General features: G+C 54.3%; 1 protein-coding gene across 3 annotated transcripts in view; it reads right to left on the minus strand.

Moving 5' to 3' along the window:
* LOC142585501 (plexin-B-like) overlaps positions 1 to 24,798 on the minus strand; it is a 149,459-nt gene that overhangs the window by 19,325 nt on the left and 105,336 nt on the right. For all 3 annotated transcript variants that reach the window (XM_075696296.1, XM_075696295.1, XM_075696294.1), the window contains exons 7-15: positions 10,906 to 11,006; positions 7,027 to 7,171; positions 5,796 to 5,955; positions 4,956 to 5,052; positions 4,208 to 4,316; positions 3,238 to 3,366; positions 2,987 to 3,079; positions 2,585 to 2,669; positions 1,878 to 2,050 (exon numbers count right to left, since the gene is read on the minus strand). In XM_075696296.1, coding sequence (XP_075552411.1) covers positions 1,878 to 2,050; positions 2,585 to 2,669; positions 2,987 to 3,079; positions 3,238 to 3,366; positions 4,208 to 4,316; positions 4,956 to 5,052; positions 5,796 to 5,955; positions 7,027 to 7,171; positions 10,906 to 11,006 — 1,092 coding nt within the window. The remainder of the gene's footprint in view (positions 1 to 1,877; positions 2,051 to 2,584; positions 2,670 to 2,986; positions 3,080 to 3,237; positions 3,367 to 4,207; positions 4,317 to 4,955; positions 5,053 to 5,795; positions 5,956 to 7,026; positions 7,172 to 10,905; positions 11,007 to 24,798) is intronic.

Here is a 24,798-nt window from a genome sequence, read left to right on the forward strand (position 1 = left end):
ACAGCGTCAGCACGCAGAAGTTCGTGTCTTAGCCGCCGCTACAACGGACAAGCTGTCGAACTATCACACGCTAAAAGGCCCCGCCTTGTTCAGCAAGCTCACAGCTGCCTGAAGCAGATTTACAAGTCCTGGAGAGATCGTCAATTGAAACGACGACAGCCGTAGTAGCACTGCACGACGAATCAACGGATCCGGAAAGAAAGGCTATGAGGGACGAGGAAACGGTGACGAACGAGACGTAAGACGTCGATAAAGTACCCGTGTTCTCTCGTTCGTCTTCCGGTACTAATACAGGGGCGAGGAACGGAAACGCGAAGGACGCTAGAGGACCGACGGCACAGAGCTCAGGTGGAAAGGGAGAGAGGAGCTAGAAATTAAGGCTCTAGCGTGCAAACAGAAAAGGAGCGACGAAGCAACAAAATGCTTCGCAACGAGGTTAGGCCACGAAACAAGACAAAAAATCGGACCAGCGAGACAAAAAAAAAAAAAAGGTGAGGAAGGAGAAGAAAGCAAGCGAGAGAGAATAAAAAGAAGAATAAAGAAACGACACGAGAGAGAGAGAGTGTGTGTAATGTGTGGGGCAGAAAAGAACGAACGTGGCGCGCAAGTGCTCTCAGTGAAAGGCACCAGGAAGAAAGAAATGAAGGAAGGACGAAGGAAAAACACAAACAAGCCACAAACGTTAGACTGATGTCGCGGAAGACGAGCAGATGGCCGGAGAGCGAGAGAGATAGAGAGTTGCAGGAAAAATTCACGGAACGGGAAAACGAGGCCGGTCGTTGAGCAGAGAAGGGAAGCCACGATAAGGACAGAAAGTGGAAGGGAAGAATAGAGGGCGCCTAATCTGGCGCCCTATGAAATTAGGGAAAAGAACATTAGGGCCGACGGGAAACTGCGTTAAACAAACGCCCGCTCCGCCGAGGAGGCTCGCCACTCGAGTGACGAACACCGCGGCCTTCCCTCCCTCCTTTCTTTCTTTTTTCTCTCATTGATTTTTCGGCTCGCGCGCGGCGGCCGTTTTCACTCTGGGTCGCGGCTCTTTTCTTCCTCCTCTGTCACTCTCACCTTTTCCGCGGGCGGCGGTTAATTTTAGTTCATCTTTTTTCCCTCCCCACTGGCCTGCACCTCCTCCCCGTCATGCACGCTGTTCCGTCGCGGTTAATCCCGTAACAACGGGGAATGCGGCTCAGGGGGTTTTGCGATCGCGGAAGCTGCGTTCTCTTGTCGCGTCGCGGAGAAGAACCGGGCAGCGAGCGGGCGTGCCATGTGGCAGCGCAGATGCGTACTTCCGATCGGGTTACAGGCTGGCCGCGAAGGGTTGATTCCCGGCACGCAGAACACGCGAATCTTGCTTTTTCTTTTTTCCCCAGATCCTTCGTAGGCGAGGTACCTGGCGGCCTCTCTCGCGTCAGCGAATTCCATTAGGTTGATGCATCGCATAGCGCAAGACCTGTTGCGCGTTTGCTTCTCTTTGTCCAACAACGGCGAAGCGCGTACGTTGAGTGCCCATACGCGCTATGTTTTCACAAGGTAGGAAGAGTGATCGTACTACGCCAAAAAGGAGACAAACTAAAGAAGCAGGAATGTTACCAACACCAGAAACTCGCACAGTGGCAAAGCTATAACTCCGTTTCGAGGTATGCGGCACTGGCATGAAAGTTGGGGCGCGCTCTGGAGCTCCGAGGCTGAGCAGACGGCAATTCCCAATGCGGATGGTTACGTGCATTCGCATGCACGTTGAAGCGGAGTATGGCTGCTACCGCACCACTGCGCTGATCTCGTTAGAGCACCATGGGAGTGATTCTATCCCCCAACTCGAGTGCCCTTGTTGCAAACAGGGAAAGCTTGCGCGGTGCCTCGCTTGTCGCGACACTTACCCAGTCGATGCGCGGCGGTGGGCAGGTCGTGGAGACGGGCTGGTCGCAGGAGTCGGCCGTGGCGCAGACGCCTCCGCACCACGAGCACCGGTACTTGGGGTCGCGGGTCAGGCACAGCGAGCAGTCGGCGCGGCCTCCGTGGCTGCCCAGGAGCTGGCACTTGTACAGCGTCACTGCTCGGACGACATGACCACGCGAAAAAAAGGCTCAGACTCGCAACGGGGGAGTGCACGGACTCGTGTATAGCAAGCGTAACTATATACTATATCAGATAGCTTATCGAGGAATGGCGAATCCTCAAGACAATGTGCCGGCGAAGAGAGTAAAAAGGCGATATAGTGAGCTCTTCAACTGTAAAGGCATGACACGTCTGGCTAATTCATCGCTCCATATATCAAGAAAGATGGCGACTAGAGATAGTTTTAAGCAACTATAGCATATATAGCATATAGGTATAAGCATAGCTATAGCATATAGGTAGAAGCATCTAACGATGTCATGCTTCCTTTGTTATTGTCGTCCTTGAAGTTGTAGCGACTTCAAAGAGGTCAAGTCTATAGGTCTGGTTTAGTTCTTTCGAAAAGCGGTACTCTCTCTAGAAGGTGAGAAAGGGAGTGACAGACGTCACTGCCGCTTTCGTCAGCAGGGCGAACATACACGTCCGCTATACCATACATACTATGTGCACCAGCATCATTCACACTCACCGTTCGCCTTGCCGATGAAGGTGTTTCCGTTCCAGAGGACCGTCAGCGTTCCTTGTTGCTCGGGAATCTCACTCTGGTACGTGTACTGCGCACAGAGACAGGACAGGAAACATTTCACTTGCGCGCAAGCTTCAGAATCATGCAACGACTTAAGTGGCCACTGTAATCTGCTGCTGCTCGAAATTCGCGCCTTTGTGAGTGAACGCTCTCTCAAGTGAATCAATGGACGCGACATCGTTCTTCTGGTGTACAGGTAGGTGTGCAGAACGGGTCCTTTGCTTTACGGGTATGCATTTAGACAGATACATTATGATTCATTAGTTTAACGCAGATGATATTAATCTGCTTTATAAAGACTTGTCGCCGGTTAATTACAGCGAGGCAGGCCTCCGGTGTACTTACCACGGCTTGGGAGCAGATGATCTTGTTGTTGACGACTCTGGCTTGCACCCGTTCACGCCTGCCTTCGATGTCTAGCACACAGTGGAAGTTGTCCTGCAGGCGCCGTTAGCACGACCGAAGGGTGACCAGAGAAAAAAAAAAGCACACGTTAGAAACATTCCGACCGGCACCACATTTACTTCGCCGCAGACCATTCACACCAGCATACGAAGTGAGCAGCTGCAGGGGACCATATAGCAAAGCATGCTCACCGCTGGGCTGGGCAGGTTGCGTGCCTCGACGGCCACCTCTGTGCGCACCCCGTTGGCCAGCAGCAGGGACGAGTCGGCGCCGAAGCTCGGGCAGTGCTGGCGGCCTTTCACCAGCGAGTTCTGCGGGCTCTGTCGGGAGGGGGTGAGGGGGGGTGCGTTGAGAGTTAGTTTATCCCAGCTCGAGAACACGTAAAAGCAACCGTGCGGCGTAACCGGCTCGCGACACTCCGCGAGCGATTGCGGACAGCGCACTGCATCCAAAGTAACGAGGTCGTTCATGCAGGCAGTGGCTGTTATTATTGCTTTACACGACACTCTGTTCTTAACATACGTCGCCTGCAACTCGAAACAATGTACAGTGCGCGCCCTCTTCATAAAAAATCAAGGAACTTGGTGGTCTGCTGCAGCAAGAAGAACGTACTTTAACTACTTCAACTTTATTTTTTTTATCGAAACATTTGACGAGCAATAGCAAAAACAAAGGAAGCTGGTCGTCTGCTTTTGTGATTTGGTCGATATGACATTGATGTTACTGGCGGTGGACACAGCAGATGTTGCATGCGGCAGTTACGACGAGAACGTAACGCACGCACTGCGGAACAACCTTCTATTCGGCGGCGGCAACGCTGCTTTCTATATATAGCGGCGCGCCACAAGCCCTGCGCATCATCTGCCATTATGCGCCGCGGCTGCCGACACATACGTGCCTGGTTCACGACGGTTAAATAAAGACTGCGCAGCGGCGGCAGCTTTGCCTAACCGCCTGGCAATCAATTCAGCACTGCATCCACCGGCAGCCAAGCGACCACCTGTGCGCCGGCGGAGCGGAGCCGCGCGATCTCCTTGAAGCGAGCACGGCGCGAGGCCTGTCACGCAAGAGCGCGGGCGAAGAGAGAGAGAGACGGCGCGCGCTAGGAGCGAGCGTACGATGACGTTGACAGCGTTGACGAAGAGTAGTGCGCGCACTCACGTTCTCTCCGCTGATGACGTTCCTGGAGCACGAGGTGGCGTTGTGCGTGCAGGTGTTCTCGCTGAAGCACCAGTTGCAGGCGAAGGCGCTCGTCACGCATGCCGAGCATCTGGAGACAGCGGCAAGCACGCAGCAGCAGTCAGATTGAGAAGGCGGGGACGGGGAGGGGGAGGGGGGTGAATTGCGCACTGAGGCGATCCATCAGCGTTTATAACGAGTGCGCGATTAGCGTCCCCCTAACGAGCGAGCGATTACTGCGAGTCGTGCACTGCGGCCGAGAGCGGGATTAGGGCTCACGCTCTCCGGGTTTCAAGACGAGCGAATAGCCCCACGGTGTGTGTGTGTGTGGCTTATGAAACACTCAGCGGCACGACAACAATGCCTGCCTACTTCCCTTTCGTTAGACGGCGGACTTTCTTTCATGCGGCGTCTGCTTCCAACGGGGTCTGCATGGTGTACGCCGATGGCTATCAACCTGAGAACGGAATTTCGCCGAACGTAATGGCGGCTCGGTCATAAAATTAATTGGTTCCGGCGTCTATACTACTGTGGTTACATTCGTAAAGTCAGGGGAAAAGTACGTGAAAAATAGCAAGGCTATACGCATAGCATGTCGCTGTAATCTTAAGCTTGTGCCACACATAGTGCGCCCATTAAATTTTTCTTTATTTCCCCCTACAGCGATGCATGCCGCATTCCATGTATCTTGTATTAAAGACTGAAGATGTATCGTGATGTCAGGACTCACGTTTTGTGGACGGAGCAGTCGTAGAAGGTGAACGGTCTGTGGAGGAAGTCGGTGTTGGTTTCGCTGGATCGGATGTACAGCGTCACGTCCACGTGATCTGCGCATGCAGAACGATGCAGACGGCGGTCGTTACACACACAAGCACAGAATTAGCAAGAGAGTGACAAAAAAAAAAAAGGTCAAACCATCTTGGGCACTAAACGTCGCGGTGCTGGTACCGTATACTTAGCACAAATGCTATTCCAGAACCGGGAGTCAGGAGCGCCCAACTTTTCGAACCTCCGCATAGCTGTGCACATGACACCAACTACGACATCAGACTTCAGCACCGGCTCGCCACAGTATAGGCTGCACGGTATCCCGAGTCTGGAGATAAGCGCTCCTACCAAGCTGGGGGGTATTGGTGCTTGGCACACGTTACCTATCGTTTATCCTGTTCCGTTATACGCCAATATTTTCTTTACTGCACACCGGACTGCAAAAGTCTTCCGAGTGCGGGTGTCACGCAAGAAGTTGTCTGCGGCCCGCAATTGAAGGACGACGTGCGGCGGTTGCTGCTTTCAGAAATTCTGCTGCAGACGCACGTTGGCTGCGACGAAATCTCACTCCTTTCGCGGATCCCTCGAGCGGGCTCCCCCCCAAAATGTCGGAACGCAAGCCTCTCAGCTTCTCAGAATGGAACCGTGCACCAGTCTATCGCATAACAGACGGATCAGAGGTGCCCGAGCTGCGTGAATAAAGTACATTCGCCTATCTCCACGAATCTACCGACAAGCCGAGGCGCGCGCCGCCTGCTTCTGCCACGGAGCTCGCATGCAGTATACTAACACACACACGCACCCGATCCGACGGGTATGGGCGGCCGGTCGGGCACGGCGGGCGTGGAGCAGGCGAGCCCGTGCTGCGTGGCCCTCGCCTGGATCGGGGCGCTGTGTCCGAACACGCACTCGTAGTGGGCGCCGCGGGGCAGCTGGGGCAACTGGTTGATGGCGATCTCCACCTGGGAGGGTGAAACGTGCGACAGTGCTGTGAGTGCGCGCGGGTGGCAGATCGCGCGGATAGGCGAAGGTTTGATTGACACTGCATGATATCATGCAACACATTGCAACCTTGCCTGCAAAAGATCTCGCGTTTGCTATCAACGCCCGTGATAACATCACTCCATGTAAAACCACAGGACACTCATTCTGAACCGTGAAGACGGGGGAGGGAGTAAGACTGTGCTAAGGCGTGGACGGCCTCATGTACTGTACCTAAGCCAGCGTTACTGTAACCTGCTAAAAACTGATTTATCACTGCTAAATATCGTAGTCCGCTTCCTTTATGGTGAACGTTAACGCACTGGTGCACCCGACTTATAGCACGTTAGCGTATGCGTGCTTATCTTTAAAGAAGTCATTCGCGCTGCTTGCCGCCATGCCGGGACGACTGGTTTGAAAATAAATAAACGCATAAAGAAACGCCTAACACATTCTCATTGTGAAAGCTGGCATCCTTCGCTTTCCTCATACGCGCTTGTTCCTTTCTTAAGAAGGTATTATCGTAGGGATCAATCGACTTTCATGGGTTGCTAAGACACCCATACAGCTCCTCCCCAGGCTATAAATACACCGCAGGTCGCGAGCGGAACGTCTGGCCGCTCCTGCGCGCGCGAGAGAGAGAGTAAAACACTCTTTATTAATAATATTTGAATGGCGAGAGCAGTGTGGGAGGAACCCTCAGTCCAGGGTCCCTAAGATGATTCCGGCGATGTTTCGAGCCCGTTGTATCACTGCTCGGAGGACCTCGGGAGGTCCGTCGCGGAGGGCATCGTCCCACAGCTCTTTGTTGCGTAGGGGGTAAAGGAGAGTTGGCAAGGGAGGAAAGAGGTTTGCAGTGCACTCAATCGTGACGTGGAAGATTGTGGGCGAGCTGCCACAGCCAGGGCAACGATCTGCGTAACAGTGCGGGTAGAATTTATTGAGAGAGAGAGACAAGATTAGGAAAAGTTGCGGTTTTGTAACTGGCGCAATGCCACTGATGTCTCCTCGTTTCGTGGCCGCGCGAAGAAGACAAGCGCGAAGCGACTCACGGTGGTCGTGGCCGAGCGGGGCAGCTTCTCAGGCGCGATGGACTGGAAGTCGATGCACTGCTGCGTGTCCAGCGACAGCCACCGCGACGAACTCCGCTGGTCGGCGCCAGCGGACGCGTTCAGACACTCCGACTGCACCGTGCACCTGGGGGAGAGAGAACAGCGCGTTTTGAAAAAGTCGAAACTACAGTTTATTTACCACGTAAGTATACACTGCGGTGCGTCAAAGTGACTCGCGATTCGCCCATCCGGCGGTCGTCGTATCGCACGCTATTGGCGGAGTTGAATGCCGATTGAACGTCTGCGTTCTGAGGTGTCAGACACGAGCGTTTTCCGCATCGCAAGCTACACTTGAAATCTGTCGCCGCGGGGGTCGGGAGCCGAACCAGCGACGTCGTGGTGAGAGCAGAAACGCCATAACCACTGCGCTCCCCCCCCCCCCCTCACCACCGCGTAGACACGGGAAGAAATAGAAAGAGCGGACACTATTGGCACTGCGTGCTAAATAAACTGTTCAGTTTATGCGAGCGCGCGGTGCCACCGTCGAAATTCCTTTTTCGTTACGCCAAGGTCTCCAACATGCGGAAGCGGCTTGTGAGCCCGCTTTTCTTTTCGAAAACCTCGTTTCCTAGCGCTCAAAAAAGCAAACAAACAAAAACGAAGATTGACCTGGAACGCGTCGCTCAATGTCCAGAACACTTAGCGCCCCCTTGTCATTCAAAGTATACTCTCGGCAGGGAATCCTACCGAGTGATTCACCGCCGACTGCCCATTTGAAACCTCAGTCACCGAGCTCGCCGAGAGACAACAGGCGGCAACAAAAGAAGAGGCCCCCGCGCACACACAGAACGCTCGCCCAGAAAGTCTCGTGTCCCCTGTCGGCGCAAAACGGCGGAAGCCTATGGTGTGGACTGCCTTCTGCGCCCCCACACCCCAGCTGCCGCCCTCGGCGCGTGCATAATTGATGGGACCGGCGCCGCCAAAGCAGCACGTGGCCCTGACCGCAGACCCAAGCTCCCGCGCGTATACACCCCACGGCCGTACCGCACTGCTAAGCGCGGTTCGTCGACGTCGCAGAGACGCACCACCACTGGCTCACTTCCCGCATACGCCGTCCCGCGAGCGCCGCCAACCGCGGCGCGGCCCATCTTCGTCCATTATGTAGCGGCCGCCGATGCGGGCACCGATAGACGCGACGCAGCCGGCGCGGTGCGCTTTTACACCGAGCACTGCGGGGAAGGGGGGTGGGGGGGAGGAGGCAGGAGTCTCTGTACCGTCTGCGTCCAGACAAACAGACGCACAAGTCTTCGTGCTCGCCGACCCGTTAAAGCAACAGGAGATTTACAGTGCGCGATAGAATGGGAGATGAAAGAAATGAAGAAAGAAAAAAAAAACGTTGATGCGGTCGGGCAATATAGAGCCGGGAGGAAGATGGGTGCCAGGGAAGCTTGAGGAGGAGGAGGGCATAGAGAGATGGCACATTAAGCTGGTCAGCGCCGCGCGTTCAGCATCGCGCGGGCCCGCAACTGCTAAAAGCCCGTCCCACGTTCCGTTCCCACGGATGGACGGACCAACAGGGCGCGGGCGATCTCGCATCCACGGCGGCGAGTCGCGTCCGAGTAATGTCTCCCGGTGGCACTTCGCTCGGCAAAAAAAAAGCGCTATAGCCGCCAGAAGCCAGAGAGGTCTGTCGGTCCGTTTCTATGTGTACGCGTGAGTTGCACCGAAGGGAAATAACTGCCGTTGGGAATGCTCGTCACTATACAGCGTCTTTCTTTCTCTTCTTCTTTCGATTCTCTGTACTGCCAACGTCATTTCTATATCTGCTCATATGACAGTGAAACCGCAAAAACCGGCGTCAAAAATTAGTGGCGTTTACAATGCCGTGAAATAAATCAGTAGCTCAAGTAACGGATAAAACTGTGCAGCGTGGAGACCCACCTTGCTGTCTATACGAGCTAGTCCTTCACGTTATTTATCTATCAATACTTAACTGAGAACTCTCGGATCGCTCGTAATCAGAATCGGTCAGAACGAAGTCGACGTTAAACGGTTTCAAAGTCGTTCTCAAGCGCCGCCACCTAGCTCTTGCGAGACATGATTTTACGTGACGTTTCTTAAAAGACACCGGAAACAAAGGTCAGTGGCAGTGTTCTGCCGCCTAGCACTAAAGCCGCACTGCCACGACGCAGCTACAAAGGAAGCTTCGGCAATCCTCCCTGCCTTTCCTCTTCATTCTCTCTCTCTCTCGGCAATCCGTGTCGACGATGAAGACACAACGACGGCTCGCAGATACGGCAGGGTATATACGATATTACAGGTAACTGCAATCGTTATTCGATACGGTGGAATCGTTGCAGCAAGCGCGGACCGTGTCTGTAGCGTATGTACAACTATACTATATACTATACTACAGCACTACGACCATGTAGGCGCGGAACAGAGACAAAGGTCAGGCAAACTAAGTCCTCGCGTAGACCAACGCGAGAGACGGCTGCAAACGTTGTTCCAGCCGGCGCAGCGGGGCAGGCATCGCCGCTTTGCTGCTGACGCCGCTTTCTCTGCCACCGTCTTTTCACCGCGCGGATCCAGGCAAACAAGCCGAGGGAAGATTCGCCCGCGTGTGCGCGCGAGTTCCGCAGCCGGCGCAAGGACGGCTCGCAGGAAAAAGCAAAGGACGGAGAAGAGTCGAGCAGAGGAAGCGAGGGAATCCTCGTAAACTTTCGCCCACGCCACCAAGCAGCGGACAGCGGCGGCGGCAGTGGCACGGTCCATAATACGAGACGCGCCGCCGGGAGCCGCCACCACGACAGCAACAGCCAGCAAAGCTAAGCTAAGCAAAGCAAGCAAGCAAGCGGCAGCAGCGTCGGGTCGGCGGAGGACGAAAATGTTTCGGAGGAGAACCCATAACCGCGCGCCTCTAGCTTTCTCTCCGGTCGTCGTGCTGCTGCGGTCCATAAATCCTGCAACGGCGGTGGCGGCAGCCCTTCCCGCATCTCCCTCTCCCTCGTGTGACGGGGGACAATGACGGTGGCTGGATTTGTTGCGCCTTCCCCGCCTTCCCCTCTGCACTCGGGCGAACGTACACCCTCCCCCCCACGGCAACACGCATACGCGCTCTCTCTTCCTATGTCACATATCCCGCCCCACCGCACCGGGGGACGCGACTCCGAGGAAGAAGGCTCCGATCGGGCCCCGCCGAGACCATCCCTCGTAATAACCGTTGCGCGCTCATAAAGGCTGGACGCGCGCCGTAACGCCAGCGCGCCCTCGCGGCAGCCGAGGAATAAAGCATTCATATGGAAATGGGAGGCCCGAAAGCGCGCGCGCGGGCTCTCTATGCGCTCCCAGCGAGTGACTCCGTGCAAGCGAGCACCACCCTGCGTGCCGCCTCCACTCCGCCCCCCCCCCCCAACGCCATCACCCTTCGCTCGGCGCGTCGCACTAGATGCGATAGTTATGGCCTCGCGGGACACAAATCCCAAAGTCATGATAACTACACGCCAGCGAAGTGATGGCGAAGCGTTGCCCTCCCCGGTTCGCCACTAAATCCACTGACAAAGCCAGCACGCGGCCCCGAGGAAGCCGGGGTAGATAGACCGCGGCTACGCACTCTTTCTTACATCTCACTGGATCGCAAGATCCACTAAAGATGTCTTAGTGTCCCGACACTCTATTTTTATTTCTTCGCTGAGCTCTTGAGCCACGGAGACTGCTCTGCACAGCAATTCGTTGTCCCCGTGAAAAGCACGAACTTGTATTCATTTTTGGTATATGCGGCGCGAATTGAAGTCGAACGTGTCCTATGCCAACTTCGGCAGCCGCCTTTACATTGACGTTTCCTGGACTACGAAAATTGCAGTGTGGTGATGGGCTTACCTTTTTTCGAGCGAACACCATCCGCAGTATGGGTTCCTGGCCTGGAGGCATTGGTCGCACGTGTTGTACTGCTGGCAGCGGTCCACGCGGACTTTGCTGACCTGCGCGAACCGTAAGCAGACGTCGTCAAACACCAATAAAAGCACGCACAAACACACACAAAAAAATATCCTCACCGGTAATATTCATCAGAGTGTAACAGCTAAAGCAAACCAGCGCTTAAACATGCGCAAAAATGGGCAGCATACCTGTTCCCGCGTATACTAAATGCGTTGATCACACGCGAATGTGCGAATCCTACGTTTAATATTTCAAGCAGACTGACACAGCACGGATCGATAACGGTACTTACGCGCGATTGTACATTTCGAGTGCATGCAGAAACAAGCTAGCGTTCACATCGGTCGCTAGACATTCTACAAGTCTTCAGTACAACTCGTTTTCGGAATTAATACGATCAGCGTGCGTGGACCGCCGAAACGGAACATACAGCGCGTCGGGCCAAGAATTGCACGCTGTCCAATAAATTCGACTCTCGAAGTGCCGACAACGGCGGCTAGCGCACTGCGCAAACAAGCGTATACCGTGTCGTGGCTTGTCAACGGACCGTGTGTCAGCGCTCCCCACCACCTCCCCCCCCCCCCTTTTCTTTTTCTCCTCGTATCGTTAGAGCGTGAGCGACGCTCGAACAAGACGCGCATGCGGCTAAAACTGGGAACAACCGAGGGTCGCGGAGCGCGCTCTGCCGCCGTTTGGCGGACACAAAGGATTCCTCCACGCTGCCGTGCAGGCCAGTCGGCCCGAGCCTGGACAGAGAAATAAAACGAGGCGCCCAGATCTGGATCGGCCACGGGCGGCGAGCACAAAGGAGGAGGCGGCGGCGGCGGCGGCGCTTGCCAACGCGTGGCCGGACTAGACAGGCAGGCAGGCCGAGTTGATGCCGCCGCGGCGCTGGTGCGGTGGCGGAGGACAACGCGCGGCAGTCGGCCAGCGGAATGCTCGGCGGCGTCCCGCCAGGCCGTTGCTCCCCCCACCCGACGACTGCCTCCCGAGTCCGAGCAATGTGCACTCGCCGTCACGGCGCGTGTGTCTGCTCCGACGAGCGGGTGTGCGCCGAGGTGAAGGGTGACAGACGCGGCGAATATAATAGGACCGGGAACCCGCGGTTCGTGCTCTGCACGGACAGGGTGCTCGTAGGTTGCGTGGTCTTGGTGCCGAGGGTGCGAACGCGGTGACGTCATGTTCCTCTAGCGCGTCCTACCGGAACGAGCTTTTCGTGTTTGCTGCAACTAGAGCTAGCGCGGATGCTTTTGTCGAAGAAAGGGGTCCTCAATACACCTGACGGTCTGATCATCACGGTAGTTCGTAGCAATGTCCTTCTCCGTTAATCACCGAGGCTGCGCAGCAAAGACAGCTTTACAGATGCCCCGGTAATGGGCTCCATGACAGATCCGGTAATTTGCGCTACACCACCGAAAGTTTTTCTTGACAAAAAGTGCACACGGGAGTTGTCATGCGTTAACTTCGTTAGCGCAAGAATTCCTTAGCACGTGATCAGAAGTAGAAGTCGCACGCTGCATTGGCATGACAGTGTATGTTCACATGAGTCTTGCACACACACGCACACAGACAGCCATCTGCGCGCTTCCGCAGGCATCGCCGAAATCGGTTCGTGAAATGGGCACACAACGCAGAATTGCTCGATTACGTTCACGCATACTGACGCGCAAGAGCCGGGACGTATAAACGGACGTACAGTCGTGAGTCGGCGCCCTTTCGTTCGGATTAAGACTTCTCTTGGGATTACCGGATTGCACTGCTGATAAGAGTTCTGTCGACAGGAACGCGCCGTATCCGATGCGACACGTCTCCGGCCAAAACTGAATGCGCGAAGAAAAGCCGCCGATCTCGTGGGCTGCTGCACTCGCGAGGAACAACAACAAAAAAAGAACGAAATGAAGTCGTACAGTCCTCACTTGTATCGCTGCGATCAACGAACGTCCAGGCGCGCGTTCCTTCCATGACGGCAATAGGTGGCTCCTCCTAACCACGGCCTAGTTTCGTGCAGCGGTACGATGGCTGTAGGATAGTGAGAGAAATACGTATATCTGCTGTTTTGGGAAGTTGGAAATGTTAGCCTGGACTGACGGTTTAGCATGAGACTCCGGATGCATCGTGAAATACACCTACACTGTGAACCCGCAAACTCTCAACCTAACCTACCCTAATGACCGTACACACTTACGTACGCTGATGATTATTACGATGTTTCGAAAACAGCGAAGAGCTGTGATGACGGCATATGTATCAACACCAGAGGAGAGATAACCTCGCCTCTTTGATTCATGATAGCCAGCTTAAAGTGTAGCAATTTATTCGAGACTATATACCTAGCACTGAAGAGTCCTGGCTCTCTTCATGTATGTGTGCGGAAGTTCGATGTTTTCTAACGCCGCATCAGGCTATAGGCGCAGTGAAATCCGGTTCTGCTGTGCAATGCAGCTGACGACGAACAGAGTTCACGGATGCTCTTCGATTGACGACCTAAGCTGGCTAGCTGCGAAGTGCCCGAAGTTCATATGCAAAGTACCGTCGCGATCGGAAAACGTCGGAGTGTCACAACTGCCTTAGCCCGCGGAATTCGAAAACCGCCACATCCAAACTTGTCCGGTGGCGCAGAAGGCCACCAGGAAAGAACGGCAGAAGGAAAGCGAAAAAGCCTGGCGACCACTAAAATGGAGAGCTTTACTCTGTCCGTAAAGGCATTGTCGTTAGCGGAATATAGAGATACCAAAGAGATGTACGACAGAAACACTTAACAGCGACATCTAGCTGCGCCGAGTTTAACCAGAGAGCAGACAGAGCTAATACTGCAGTTACTTGTCATAATCTACTTAACCGCTGGTCAAAAGCGCTGGAGCAACGTATAGTTAGCATGCAGCCCTTTTATGGCTTTCCTTTCACGAGAACACTCACGACAGTCGACACACCAAAATTTTCAAACGCGCATTATACTTGAACAAAGCGTCAGCGGATGTCGTCAGCTTTGCTACTGCCGTGCGCGGCACCGGTAATCCGTAAACATTAAGGATTTTGCGGACAAGTTAGAACTCTCTAATGATAGCACACGCAGCTACCGACGACGACACGGTAGTTACACAAACCGGGCAGAGGGGCGCGATTAAGAAGTAGTCGAGCCATGCAAGGCGACAGGAACGCATTATCTCGCGCCTAAAAGCGGCCGCGCGCCACTTCGGGCGCTCCGGTTTCGCCGTGCTGCACGCAACTAAGGTTAGGCGGGGAGCAGATACAACAGGCTCGGGGAGGAAGTCGAGTAAGAGCCGGGGTGGGGGGGAGGAGGGGGGCGCCACGCAGTGGCCCTGCATGGATCAGCGAAGACCGGACACGCGCAAGTTGATAACTCCGAAAGTAAAACTGTAAGAAGAAGAGGAACAAGAAAGAAAGAGGGGGGGACCCTAGTGCCGCCCACAAGAGTAGGAATAAAATACAAACCGTAGGCTCAGCACCGCCCGGCGACCGACCCGCTAAGCCCCGAATGGATGACCGCCAGCGCGCGAGCCTGCGCGCACGCACGCCAAGGCCACGGTCGTATTTCGAGATGAGCCGACCGTATCTTTCCCGGGCCCCCTTCTGGAGTCCGGCAAGAAGATCGCCGCTCATTATGCTCACTGGCTCGCCGGAGAAAGGGAGGTGAGGGGTTGGAGGAGGGGGTTGCTTTTCTGGCAATCTCCTGCCGCCTTTATACGGTCAACCCGAGAAGAAGTGCTCCGTATCTCGGTGACGTCTCTCGCGGCGTCTCCTCTGGCGGAGAAGTGTACGCGCGCGCGCGCGACCGAGCAGCGGTTGTTCACGGCGAACGCGGGCCCGAAGAAATTACAGGCCTTGTCCCCCGCAAGCCCGCGCTTGACGTTGACAGTCCTTTTGTTCGAACGGAGCCTGGCCGTAGAAGAACGGCTGTGAGACGTCGCGGAGATGTCCGGCCAGCGCGGCAGTCGGGGCGAGCGCCCTCTCGTGGTCGGTGCCGTGCGCCCCCACCTCGTTCGCCGACTTCCTGTTTATACTGTGCACGGCCCGGATCATATAACGAGGCGCCTCGGTGAAACGTAGCCGACTGTTGTCTCTGCAGGGCGGCAGCGCATGGTTATGCAGCAGAACGATTTAGTAGCGATTGCTCAGCCACAAACTGCAGTGGATATGTCGGTGGGGGGAGGGGGGGGGAGGAATAAAGAAATGCGGGGAAAATTAGAAGTAGCAGGTTTGGTTGCGAATTAAGGGTAGGGCTGGTCTGAGGCAGAGCCTGTGATAACTCCTTCGGGCCATATATATATATATATATATATATATATATATATATATATATATATATATATATATATATATATATATATATATATATATATATATATACACGCAAATTATATGTGAGAGCCCCAGATGGACTTTGCCAAGTGAATTTTCTTCCCCATGGGATCCCTCGAGCAGGAAGAGCTAACCAGAAGTTAGTAAAGCTAACCTTCCTACCTACTTTCATTCTCTTTCTTTCTACCTAATACCCGCAACTAATGAATACGGAAAAAGAAAAGACAACGGTAGAGGTAATAAACGCGGCCTGTTTACCGATGTCAAACGGCATGCGCGCAGGAGAACGAGTTTCTTTTATTGTTCCTTCCAACGTTTCAGCTAACATACTGGAATACACCTTACGCGCCGGCATCGAATGCTTCCATCGAGACAGACAATATAACGAAGCGCACTTCGCTGTCGACCGCTATCCTTTATGCAAATGCTGTCGCAATCTTGCTGTTCCTATCGCAACGTTCGCGAAACTAATAGCTGTTCGCGACGGATTTGAAAGAACGGCCTGCCTCCCTGCCTTTACAAGGCTGTTCTGCAATATATTAGCCCTTTTCGCATACCAGACTTCGCGAAAGAGAAAAAAAGGAAAGGTTGGCGCAAGCGTCATTCCTTTGTCCACTGCAACAAACACACTGCGCGACATTTTTCGCTCATTTGCACGAAGCTTGTTCGACCGCAGGCAAACTTACTCGGCGTGAAAAAATGCTTCGTGCGAGCATGCGCGCACCAGAAATGACGCGTGTAACGAAGGAACGTACAAGCAACAAAGGCTTGCGCGCCTATTCGTGTTCTAGATCACGTGCCCTACGTACTGGCGCCGCAGTCTCCCCCTTCTGTCCTCGCACTGAGATTGCATCTTGTTACTGAGCGTTACTCTCCGGCCGAGCTTGTATATATATACAACGAGCGACTTTTGGGACGCGCTATGGGCGAGCACGGGAAATCTCGTTTGCCGTTGCGGCGAAAGCGAGAACGAAAGTATAGGGGAGCCGAAACACTTTCTGGCGCAACGTCTCCGAGCCCGTCTCGACGGGCGTGTTTGTGAAGGGAAACGAAGGAACTCGGAAAAGGTGAGAGGGGGGGGGGGGGAGATGCACGTACGAGGGGCTCAGCTGCGAGTTCGCGGCTCCGGAAATGAGCGAAGCCCGCGGGGAGCGCAGCGGGCACCCTGCAGCGGGAGCGCGCGGTGTCCGGACCGCAGTTCGGCAGGCTTAGCTGACCAACGAGTCGACGAGCCCGGCGGGCAGGTGCTCGGAACCGGGAAAAGCCGCAGGGCGGCGGCGCTATACGCTAACGGGGCCAAGCCGCATCGACCCGGCCGGGTTTACCGAGACAGGCACGTCCGTCGTTCCTCGAGCAGCGAACGGCGGCGGTGCGAGTTGAATGACACGGCCACGCGAGGCGCCAGCGCGCGCCGCGGTCCAATCTATCACGTTGCCGCCGCCGCAACCACCTCGGCCGACTTGCTTTCTTCCGCCGTCTAAACGCGGTAGCCACACTCGCAGAGAGAGAGAGAGAGAGTGAGAGAGAGAGAGACGTGCGCGACCCTCGCTAGAATGTTAGTTTGGGCAGCGCAGAAAGTTGTTGTAACTTGCTTAGCCCCGGCATAGCCCCTGCATTTGCGGCTCGTACAGTTGTTCCAACGCCTCCATATTCTGCCGATATTAACATACAAGCACTTCACGGGGTCGGTGCGTGAGAGACGTTAAGAGCCGAGTCCCCACGCCGAAATGAGGTGATAATACCGCCCTACAGCACGTGTCCTTCGACGGTATACATTGCGACGCGCAAAATAGTACGTCGTATTTCGGTAAAGAAGACGTATTTGAACGGATCCGCAGTATATTTTTGGTTTTCACAAAGCGAGAAGAAAAAGAAAATCAAGTCAAGTGAGAAACGGCTCAGCGAGTAATTTGACAGCCCAGACGATGCTCTGGGGGCGGCGCGGGGTTCCCTTCAGAGATCAGTGTCCATAGCTCCACGCGAAAGCTGTTTGTTTTCTTTCAAATCGTTTAGTGCAGGCCGACAGCAGCAGCGGCATGGGGAGTCGGGAATCGCCAAGAGAGGGGACTACAGCGGGGCGTGCGCGTTGGGACCCGCGGTGCACGGGCCTTGCACCCCTTGACGCTGACACGTCTCGGTGCGATGCCCTGGGTTTGGGAGTGACTTGAACCGAGGCTCCCGAGGGAGGCAGCATATAGGAGGTCGATCCTCTCGGAGGGCGCCAGCCCGACGCCGCGAGAGAAAGCGCAGGCGTCGTGTCGTTCGGTGGGGCTCGCGAACTTCCGCGTCACTCCGCGCATGCAAGCGTTCTGCTTCGCCGCTCCTCTCCTCCGGATCGGACAGCGCCGTCTTCCGCTCTCCCACATAAGCGCGAGACAATGCAGTCTCGTATTCGGTCGACACTCGAGCATGAGTCATTCAGCGCACGCGATGGCCGTGGCACGCGACACTCGCTACCGCGTGCCGAGACTTGAAACCGACCGAACGCGTATGCTGCTCAAAGAAACGGGAGCAAAAAAAGAGAAGGAGACGGCGTACGGATATTGGGACGTTCGTTCGATCGTACCGGAAGCGCGCGGTTGCCGCTTCCGCCGCGTTGCCGAAATCAGCGAGACTGGGAGCAGTCAGGCACTTGCCGCAATCTTAAGAATTTGTGTGCAGCGCAGTACACGCGGGAGCCATCACATTTTCACGTTGCACCCCGCCCACCCAGGAGAGCGCACTTGGGGCGACGATACTTATTCAACTGCACGCTGTTTGGATCGGACTGCGGGTACGATCTGTTGGGAACTCGGCGCTGACGCCCGTGGTTGTACCTGGGTCGCAAGCCCCAAGGGTAGCGTTGGCCTGGCGGCCTGGGGTACAACTGGAAGCATCCGAAGGTCCCGGCAAAGCATGAGTCGACTGGTAACAACGAAACAACTTGTTTATTTTAACATCGCAAAGAGTTGGCGGTCAGGTTGACCGAAGTAGAGAGACGGGAGAGCACTTCACTCAACAGAAGAAATCGGAGCCCTCCTTTTGGCGTCCGGGGGCAGCTGTTTTTATACTCTCGCAGTTGAGGGCAAGAAGGAACCCCTCAAAAGACGAGCACGTGTATGTACAATGGGCTAATGGTGACGCACACTGTTGTAGCGATGCCGTAGCACCATGTCGAGCACGATCTCGTAGCACCCTGTCGTGGCGCTGCCGGTCGGACACAATGACTGTAATGAGAGGATGGTCCCTGCTTTGGCATCGCCTGTTTCGGGCATAATGACTGGAACGAGATCCCTGCTTTGGCATCGCCTGTTTCGGGCCCAATAACTGGAATGAGATCCCTGCTTTGGCATCGCCTGTTTCGGGCACAATGACTGGAACGAGATCCCTGCTTTGGCATCGCCTGTTTCGGGCCCAATAACTGGAATGAGATCCCTGCTTTGGCATCGCCTGTTTCGGGCACAATGACTGGAATGCGAGGATGATCCCTAGGCGGTCGCATCGCCGCAGTCGCGCCTGGAAACACCTGGCGATGAGTGTTGCGGCGACGACGATCGGGCCAAAATGTCTGCCGCCCCGCCGCAGTCGCGCCGGCAAAACCACGTGTCGCAGGCGAAACGCAACAGACCGCCCCGCCGGGGGAAGGAGATCCCGATGGACAGGGGACTGCATCCGCTGTCCGGAGGGATGTCGCTCGATGATGCTCATAATCGAAGTCGGGCGTCCCTCGACGTTTCTTGAGCGCAGCGCACAGAGAAGGTCTCGTTCTCTTGTTCAGGTTCGCACGGGACACTGCAAAGTGACTTCGGGAGAGTTCACATTTTTGTTCTTGTTCCCGGCAAGCGTTAGAACTACGCTGAAACTCAACCGCTCAGTCAGCAAGCACGGCACAACCCTCACTAAGCCCTGCCAGGCTCTTTCCCCTTTTTATACCACTGCCTAGTTCCTTACAGTAGTCTAGCATCACTCAGAACGCGTCCACAAATTGAAAACTTGCACTAGAAAGCATATCATCACTTTGAAACACTAAACAAAAGCAATATGTTAAAAAAAATCCTGCCTCAGGAAAAAAAACATCAGTAACAAACAATTTTGAGGCTGATTCCTACGTTAGGGGCTTCGACTTAAGCCATCGGCGTTACCGTTGAGACTCCCCTTTTTGTAACGCACCTCAAAGGAATATTGTTGTAAAGCAAGGCTCCAGCGCAGGAGGCGGCCATTTTTGGGAGAGATGGTCTGCAGCCATTGGAGAGGGCAGTGATCCGTCTCAATGATAAACCTCGAGCCGGCTAGATAGCATGACAATTTCTGAACGGCCCACACGAGACATGCACACTCTTTCTCGGTGGCGCTATACGCCTGCTCACGACTGGTCAGCTTACGACTAGCATACAGGACGGGGTGTTCTACTTCTCCATTTTCCCGTTGGCACAGTACAACGCCCATGCCTCGCTCACTAGCATCGCACTGAACAATGAACCCTTTTGTATAGTCTGGCGATCGTAGCACAGGCTGGCTTGTTAGGGCACTCTTTAGGGCGCTAAAAGCTCTTTCCTTTGTCTCGTCCCAGACGACTGTTTGAGGCTCTGTCTTTCTTAGAGCATCCGTCAGGGGAGCCGCGATATCAGAGTACCTAGGGATGTACCTCTGATAGTAGCCGGCGACACCCAAGAACGACCGAATATCGGTCTTGGTGCGCGGTTGCGGAAAGTCTCGCACAGCGGCCACTTTTATTTCAGAGGGGCGGCGACGACCCTGACCAATCACGTGACCGAGGTAGACAACCTCGGCCTGTGCTAACTGGCACTTAGGAGCCTTTACTGTCAAGCCCGCTTCGCGCAGGCGGGTTAGCACTGCCCGCAAGTGTGCCACATGCTCAGACCAGGATGCGGAGAATATCGCTACGTCGTCTAGATACGGTAAAGCGAATTCTTGCTGTCCCCGCAACACTTTATCCATGAGGCTTGAAAAACAGTATGGCGCGTTCTTCAAACCAAAACTCAACACTTTAGGACGGAATGTTCCCATTGGTGAAATGAACGCCGCATACCTACTAGCCTCTTCTGTAAGTGGAACCTGCCAATAACCCCTGACAAGATCTAGGGTGGAAATAAACTGAGCGCTACTAACTTTCTCAAGGCGCTCCTCGATGTTAGGGATCGGATAAATTTGATCCTTAGTGATGGAATTAAGCCTGCGGTAGTCGACGCAAGGACGAGGTTCCTTGCCCGGTACCTCAACTAAAATCAAAGGGGAGGTATAATCACTCTCACCTGCCTCAATAACACCGAGCTGTAGCATTTTCTTTACCTCAGCCTCCATAATATCGCTCTGGCGGGGTGACACCCGATACGCCTTGGATCGTACTGGCTCTGTGGAGGTAAGTTCTATATCATGAGTAAGTACAGAAGTCCTACCAGGCCTCTCAGAGAACAGACCTTGAAACTCTTGTAATAGCTGGTGTAGTTCGGTTTTCTGCTCAGGCGACAGCGGTGCTTTACTGATAAGGTCACTAATGACTTGACCGGTGTCTTCCCTGTTCGTCACTGAGCCTAGTCCCGGAAGCTCGACCGGAAGCTCTTCAGGAACGTTTACCATCATGCACACCACTGCTTCCCTTTGTCTATAAGGTTTGAGCAGATTACAGTGGTAAACTTGCTGTGCTTTCCGCTTTCCTGGCAGACTTACCACGTAGTTAACGTCCGACAGTTTCTGAACAATTCGTGCTGGGCCCTCCCACTGCACGTCTAGTTTGTTGTTTAGCGATGTGCGCAATATCATGACCTCATCGCCAACCTCAAAACGACGGGCCCTGGCTGTCCGATCATAATAAACCTTGGCCCTCTGCTGGGCCTTTGTCATTGCTTCACCTGACAACTCCTGTGCCCTTCTTAAGCGTTCGAGGAGCTTAAGTACGTACTCCACCACGACTGGGTCGTCGCCCCTACCTTCCCATGATTCTCGAAGCATGCGAAGCGGAGATCGAAGCGAGCGACCGTACACCAGTTCAGCTGGCGAAAACCCCGTAGCCGCATGCGGCGCGGTCCTTAAAGCAAACATCACCCCAGGCAAACACAGCTCCCAGTCAGTTTGATGTTCAAAACACAAGGCTCTCAACACGCGCTTCATGACGGAGTGGAGCTTCTCAACGGAATTCGACTGTGGGTGGTACACTGAGCTGTGTAACAGCTTTACCCCACACCTTTCGAGAAAAGTTGTCGTCAAAGCGCTAGTAAACACTGTGCCCTGATCTGATTGAATTTCTGCAGGAAAACCAACTCGCGCAAATATGGACAGTAGTGCATTGACTATCTCAACTGAGCTGAGTTCTTTAAGCGGCACTGCTTCAGGGAACTTTGTCGCTGGGCAGATCACAGTCAAAATGTGTCTGTACCCCGTGGCTGTTACCGGCAGAGGTCCCACTGTATCAATAACGAGCCGTCTAAAAGGCTCCGTAATGATAGGTACCAATTTCAACGGCGCCCTTGATTTGTCCCCTGGTTTGCCCACCCGCTGACAAGTGTCACATGTCCTCACGAAATGGTCTGCGTCCCGAAAACACCCTGGCCAATAGTACTCTTGCAAGAGACGGTCCTTAGTTTTCTTAACTCCTAGGTGTCCGGACCACGAACCCCCATGCGACAAGCGCAACAGATCCTGGCGATAGCATTGAGGCACGATCAGCTGATCGAACTCCACTCCTCTTCGGTCTAGATACTTCCGGTACAGGACTCCACCTCTTTCCACAAAACGCGCAGTTTTCCTGGCGATACCTTCTTTGACATTGCAGCGCACGTTTTCCAGGCTGCCATCCTTTTTTTGCTCGGCTATCAAAGCCGACCGGCTGACTTTTAGCAACCTATCAAGTCCGTCTGACGTAGGCGCGATGAGCAAATCAGTAGATAGCTCTTCTAACTTTCCCGTGTCGGGCATTTCCTCTCCAGTATCTGGCGCCTTTAACGTTACAGACTCAAGTTTATTCAGTTCGGGCGTGCTCTGAATATCAGCTTGCTGCGCCTCTGACCCTTTTTCGTTGTTTGATAACGTCGGCCCCGCAACTACCGCCTTTGCAGCGAGCTCCCGAACCTTCGATCTGGTTAAGGCCTGAACACTAGCTTCACCAAACAAAAGCCCCTTCTCGCGCAGGAGGTGATCGGACCTGTTTGAAAATAGGTACGGGTACTGGGGTGGCAGCATAGATGACACTGCCGCCTCCGTCTCAAGCGCTCCGAAAGGTCCTTCAATAAGCACTTTTGCTACCGGCAGACACACGCTATGAGCTTCCACGGCTTGCTTGATCCATGCGCACTCGCCCGTGAACATATGGGGTTCTACGTAAGATGGGTGAACTACATCCATCGTAGCTGCGGAATCGCGAAGCACTCGGCACTCTTTCCCGTTTACGAGGAGGTCTCGCATGTAACGCTCGAGAAGCTTCATGTTCTCGTCAGTGCTGCCTATTGAAAAAAACACAACCTTTGGTGTTGTTTCCGGACACTGCGCCGAAAAGTGACCCGGCTTCTGGCACGTATAACACAAGCGCGCTCGCCTCATCTCGAACCGCTTTCTGCGTTTGGCTGCCGCCGTCTCTTTACGTTTGGTCGGACTGCTTTCGCTCGCATCCGCACTACGCGTGTCCCCCTTTGCTCTTATGGGTGTGAACTTCGGCCTCTCAAACTTCGAGCCAAATTCACCCTTTTGACCGTCCTTAGCTCCGCGAGCTCGACGCGTCACAAACTCCTCGGCTAGCTCAGCGGCTCTAGCCACCGTACTCACGTCTGGCCTATCCAAGACCCAGTATCGCACGTTCTCCGGTAACCGACTATAAAACTGTTCTAGCCCGAAACACTGCAGAACTTTATCGTGGTCACCAAACGCTTTCTCTTCTTTGAGCCACTCCTGCATGTTCGACATAAGCCTATACGCAAACTCTGTATAGGACTCACTTCTGCCTTTCTCATTTTCCCGAAACTTCCGACGGAACGCCTCCGCAGACAGCCGGTACTTTTTTAGAAGACTCGATTTCACTGTGTCGAAATCCTCTGCCTCCTCTCTATCCAAGCGAGCGACTACGTCGGCCGCCTCGCCGGGTAACAAAGTGAGCAAGCGCTGTGGCCACGTTTCCCGAGAGAACCCCTGCTTCTCGCACGTTCGCTCAAAGTTAACCAGGAACAAACCAATGTCCTCTCCAAGCTTAAACGGCCGCATCAGGTCAGTCATTTTGAACAATACGCGTTCTCCTGCACCGTGTGCCTGACTTCCATTACGAGCGCGTTCCATCTCTATCTCGAGACGCTTCATTTCCAAAGCGTGTTGATGGTCACGCTCTTCTTTTTCTTTCTCTTTTTGTTCTTTAAGTTCGCGCTCCTGTCTTTTTGCAGTCTCCCTCTCTTCAATAGTCTCAAGGCATTCCGACAGCTCGTCATCCTCAGCCTCTAACTCAAGAATAGCCTTTAGCAGTTCAGGTTTTCTTAGTTTGTCTGAGACATCCAGACCCAACTCTCTTGCAAGCTCCAACAATTTCGGTTTGCGCAACGACTTCAAATCCATGGCTGCTCTGAATGCTGCTTTCTCTACTGCCTATTATTGTCTTGCCGCAACTAACCCGGCAGCAACGACAACCACAATTACCAGCTCTGTTTCTAACACTAACAAAAAGCCTGGCAAAGCTCAGAAGAAGAAAGTCCCGCACTCACCAAACCTCGCAGGCAGGAATTCCGCGCAGTCGTTCCGCTGCAGGCAACCAGTCGTCACACAGGGCTCGTTGCACTGCTCCCGGATCGTCGTTGAGCTGCTCAGCATACAGTCAACTGCATCTCTTCGCTGCTGGCCTCCGTTGTCGCGATCTCACCGCAGGCAGACAGTTGTTTGAAGTCGGAGGCGATCTCACCGCTGCCAACCAGATGTTTGGGATCGGACTGCGGGTACGATCTGTTGGGAACTCGGCGCTGACGCCCGTGGTTGTACCTGGGTCGCAAGCCCCAAGGGTAGCGTTGGCCTGGCGGCCTGGGGTACAACTGGAAGCATCCGAAGGTCCCGGCAAAGCATGAGTCGACTGGTAACAACGAAACAACTTGTTTATTTTAACATCGCAAAGAGTTGGCGGTCAGGTTGACCGAAGTAGAGAGACGGGAGAGCACTTCACTCAACAGAAGAAATCGGAGCCCTCCTTTTGGCGTCCGGGGGCAGCTGTTTTTATACTCTCGCAGTTGAGGGCAAGAAGGAACCCCTCAAAAGACGAGCACGTGTATGTACAATGGGCTAATGGTGACGCACACTGTTGTAGCGATGCCGTAGCACCATGTCGAGCACGATCTCGTAGCACCCTGTCGTGGCGCTGCCGGTCGGACACAATGACTGTAATGAGAGGATGGTCCCTGCTTTGGCATCGCCTGTTTCGGGCATAATGACTGGAACGAGATCCCTGCTTTGGCATCGCCTGTTTCGGGCCCAATAACTGGAATGAGATCCCTGCTTTGGCATCGCCTGTTTCGGGCACAATGACTGGAACGAGATCCCTGCTTTGGCATCGCC

Source organism: Dermacentor variabilis, chromosome 6 (genome assembly GCF_050947875.1).
Source record: "Dermacentor variabilis isolate Ectoservices chromosome 6, ASM5094787v1, whole genome shotgun sequence".
Lineage (NCBI taxonomy): Eukaryota > Metazoa > Arthropoda > Arachnida > Ixodida > Ixodidae > Dermacentor > Dermacentor variabilis.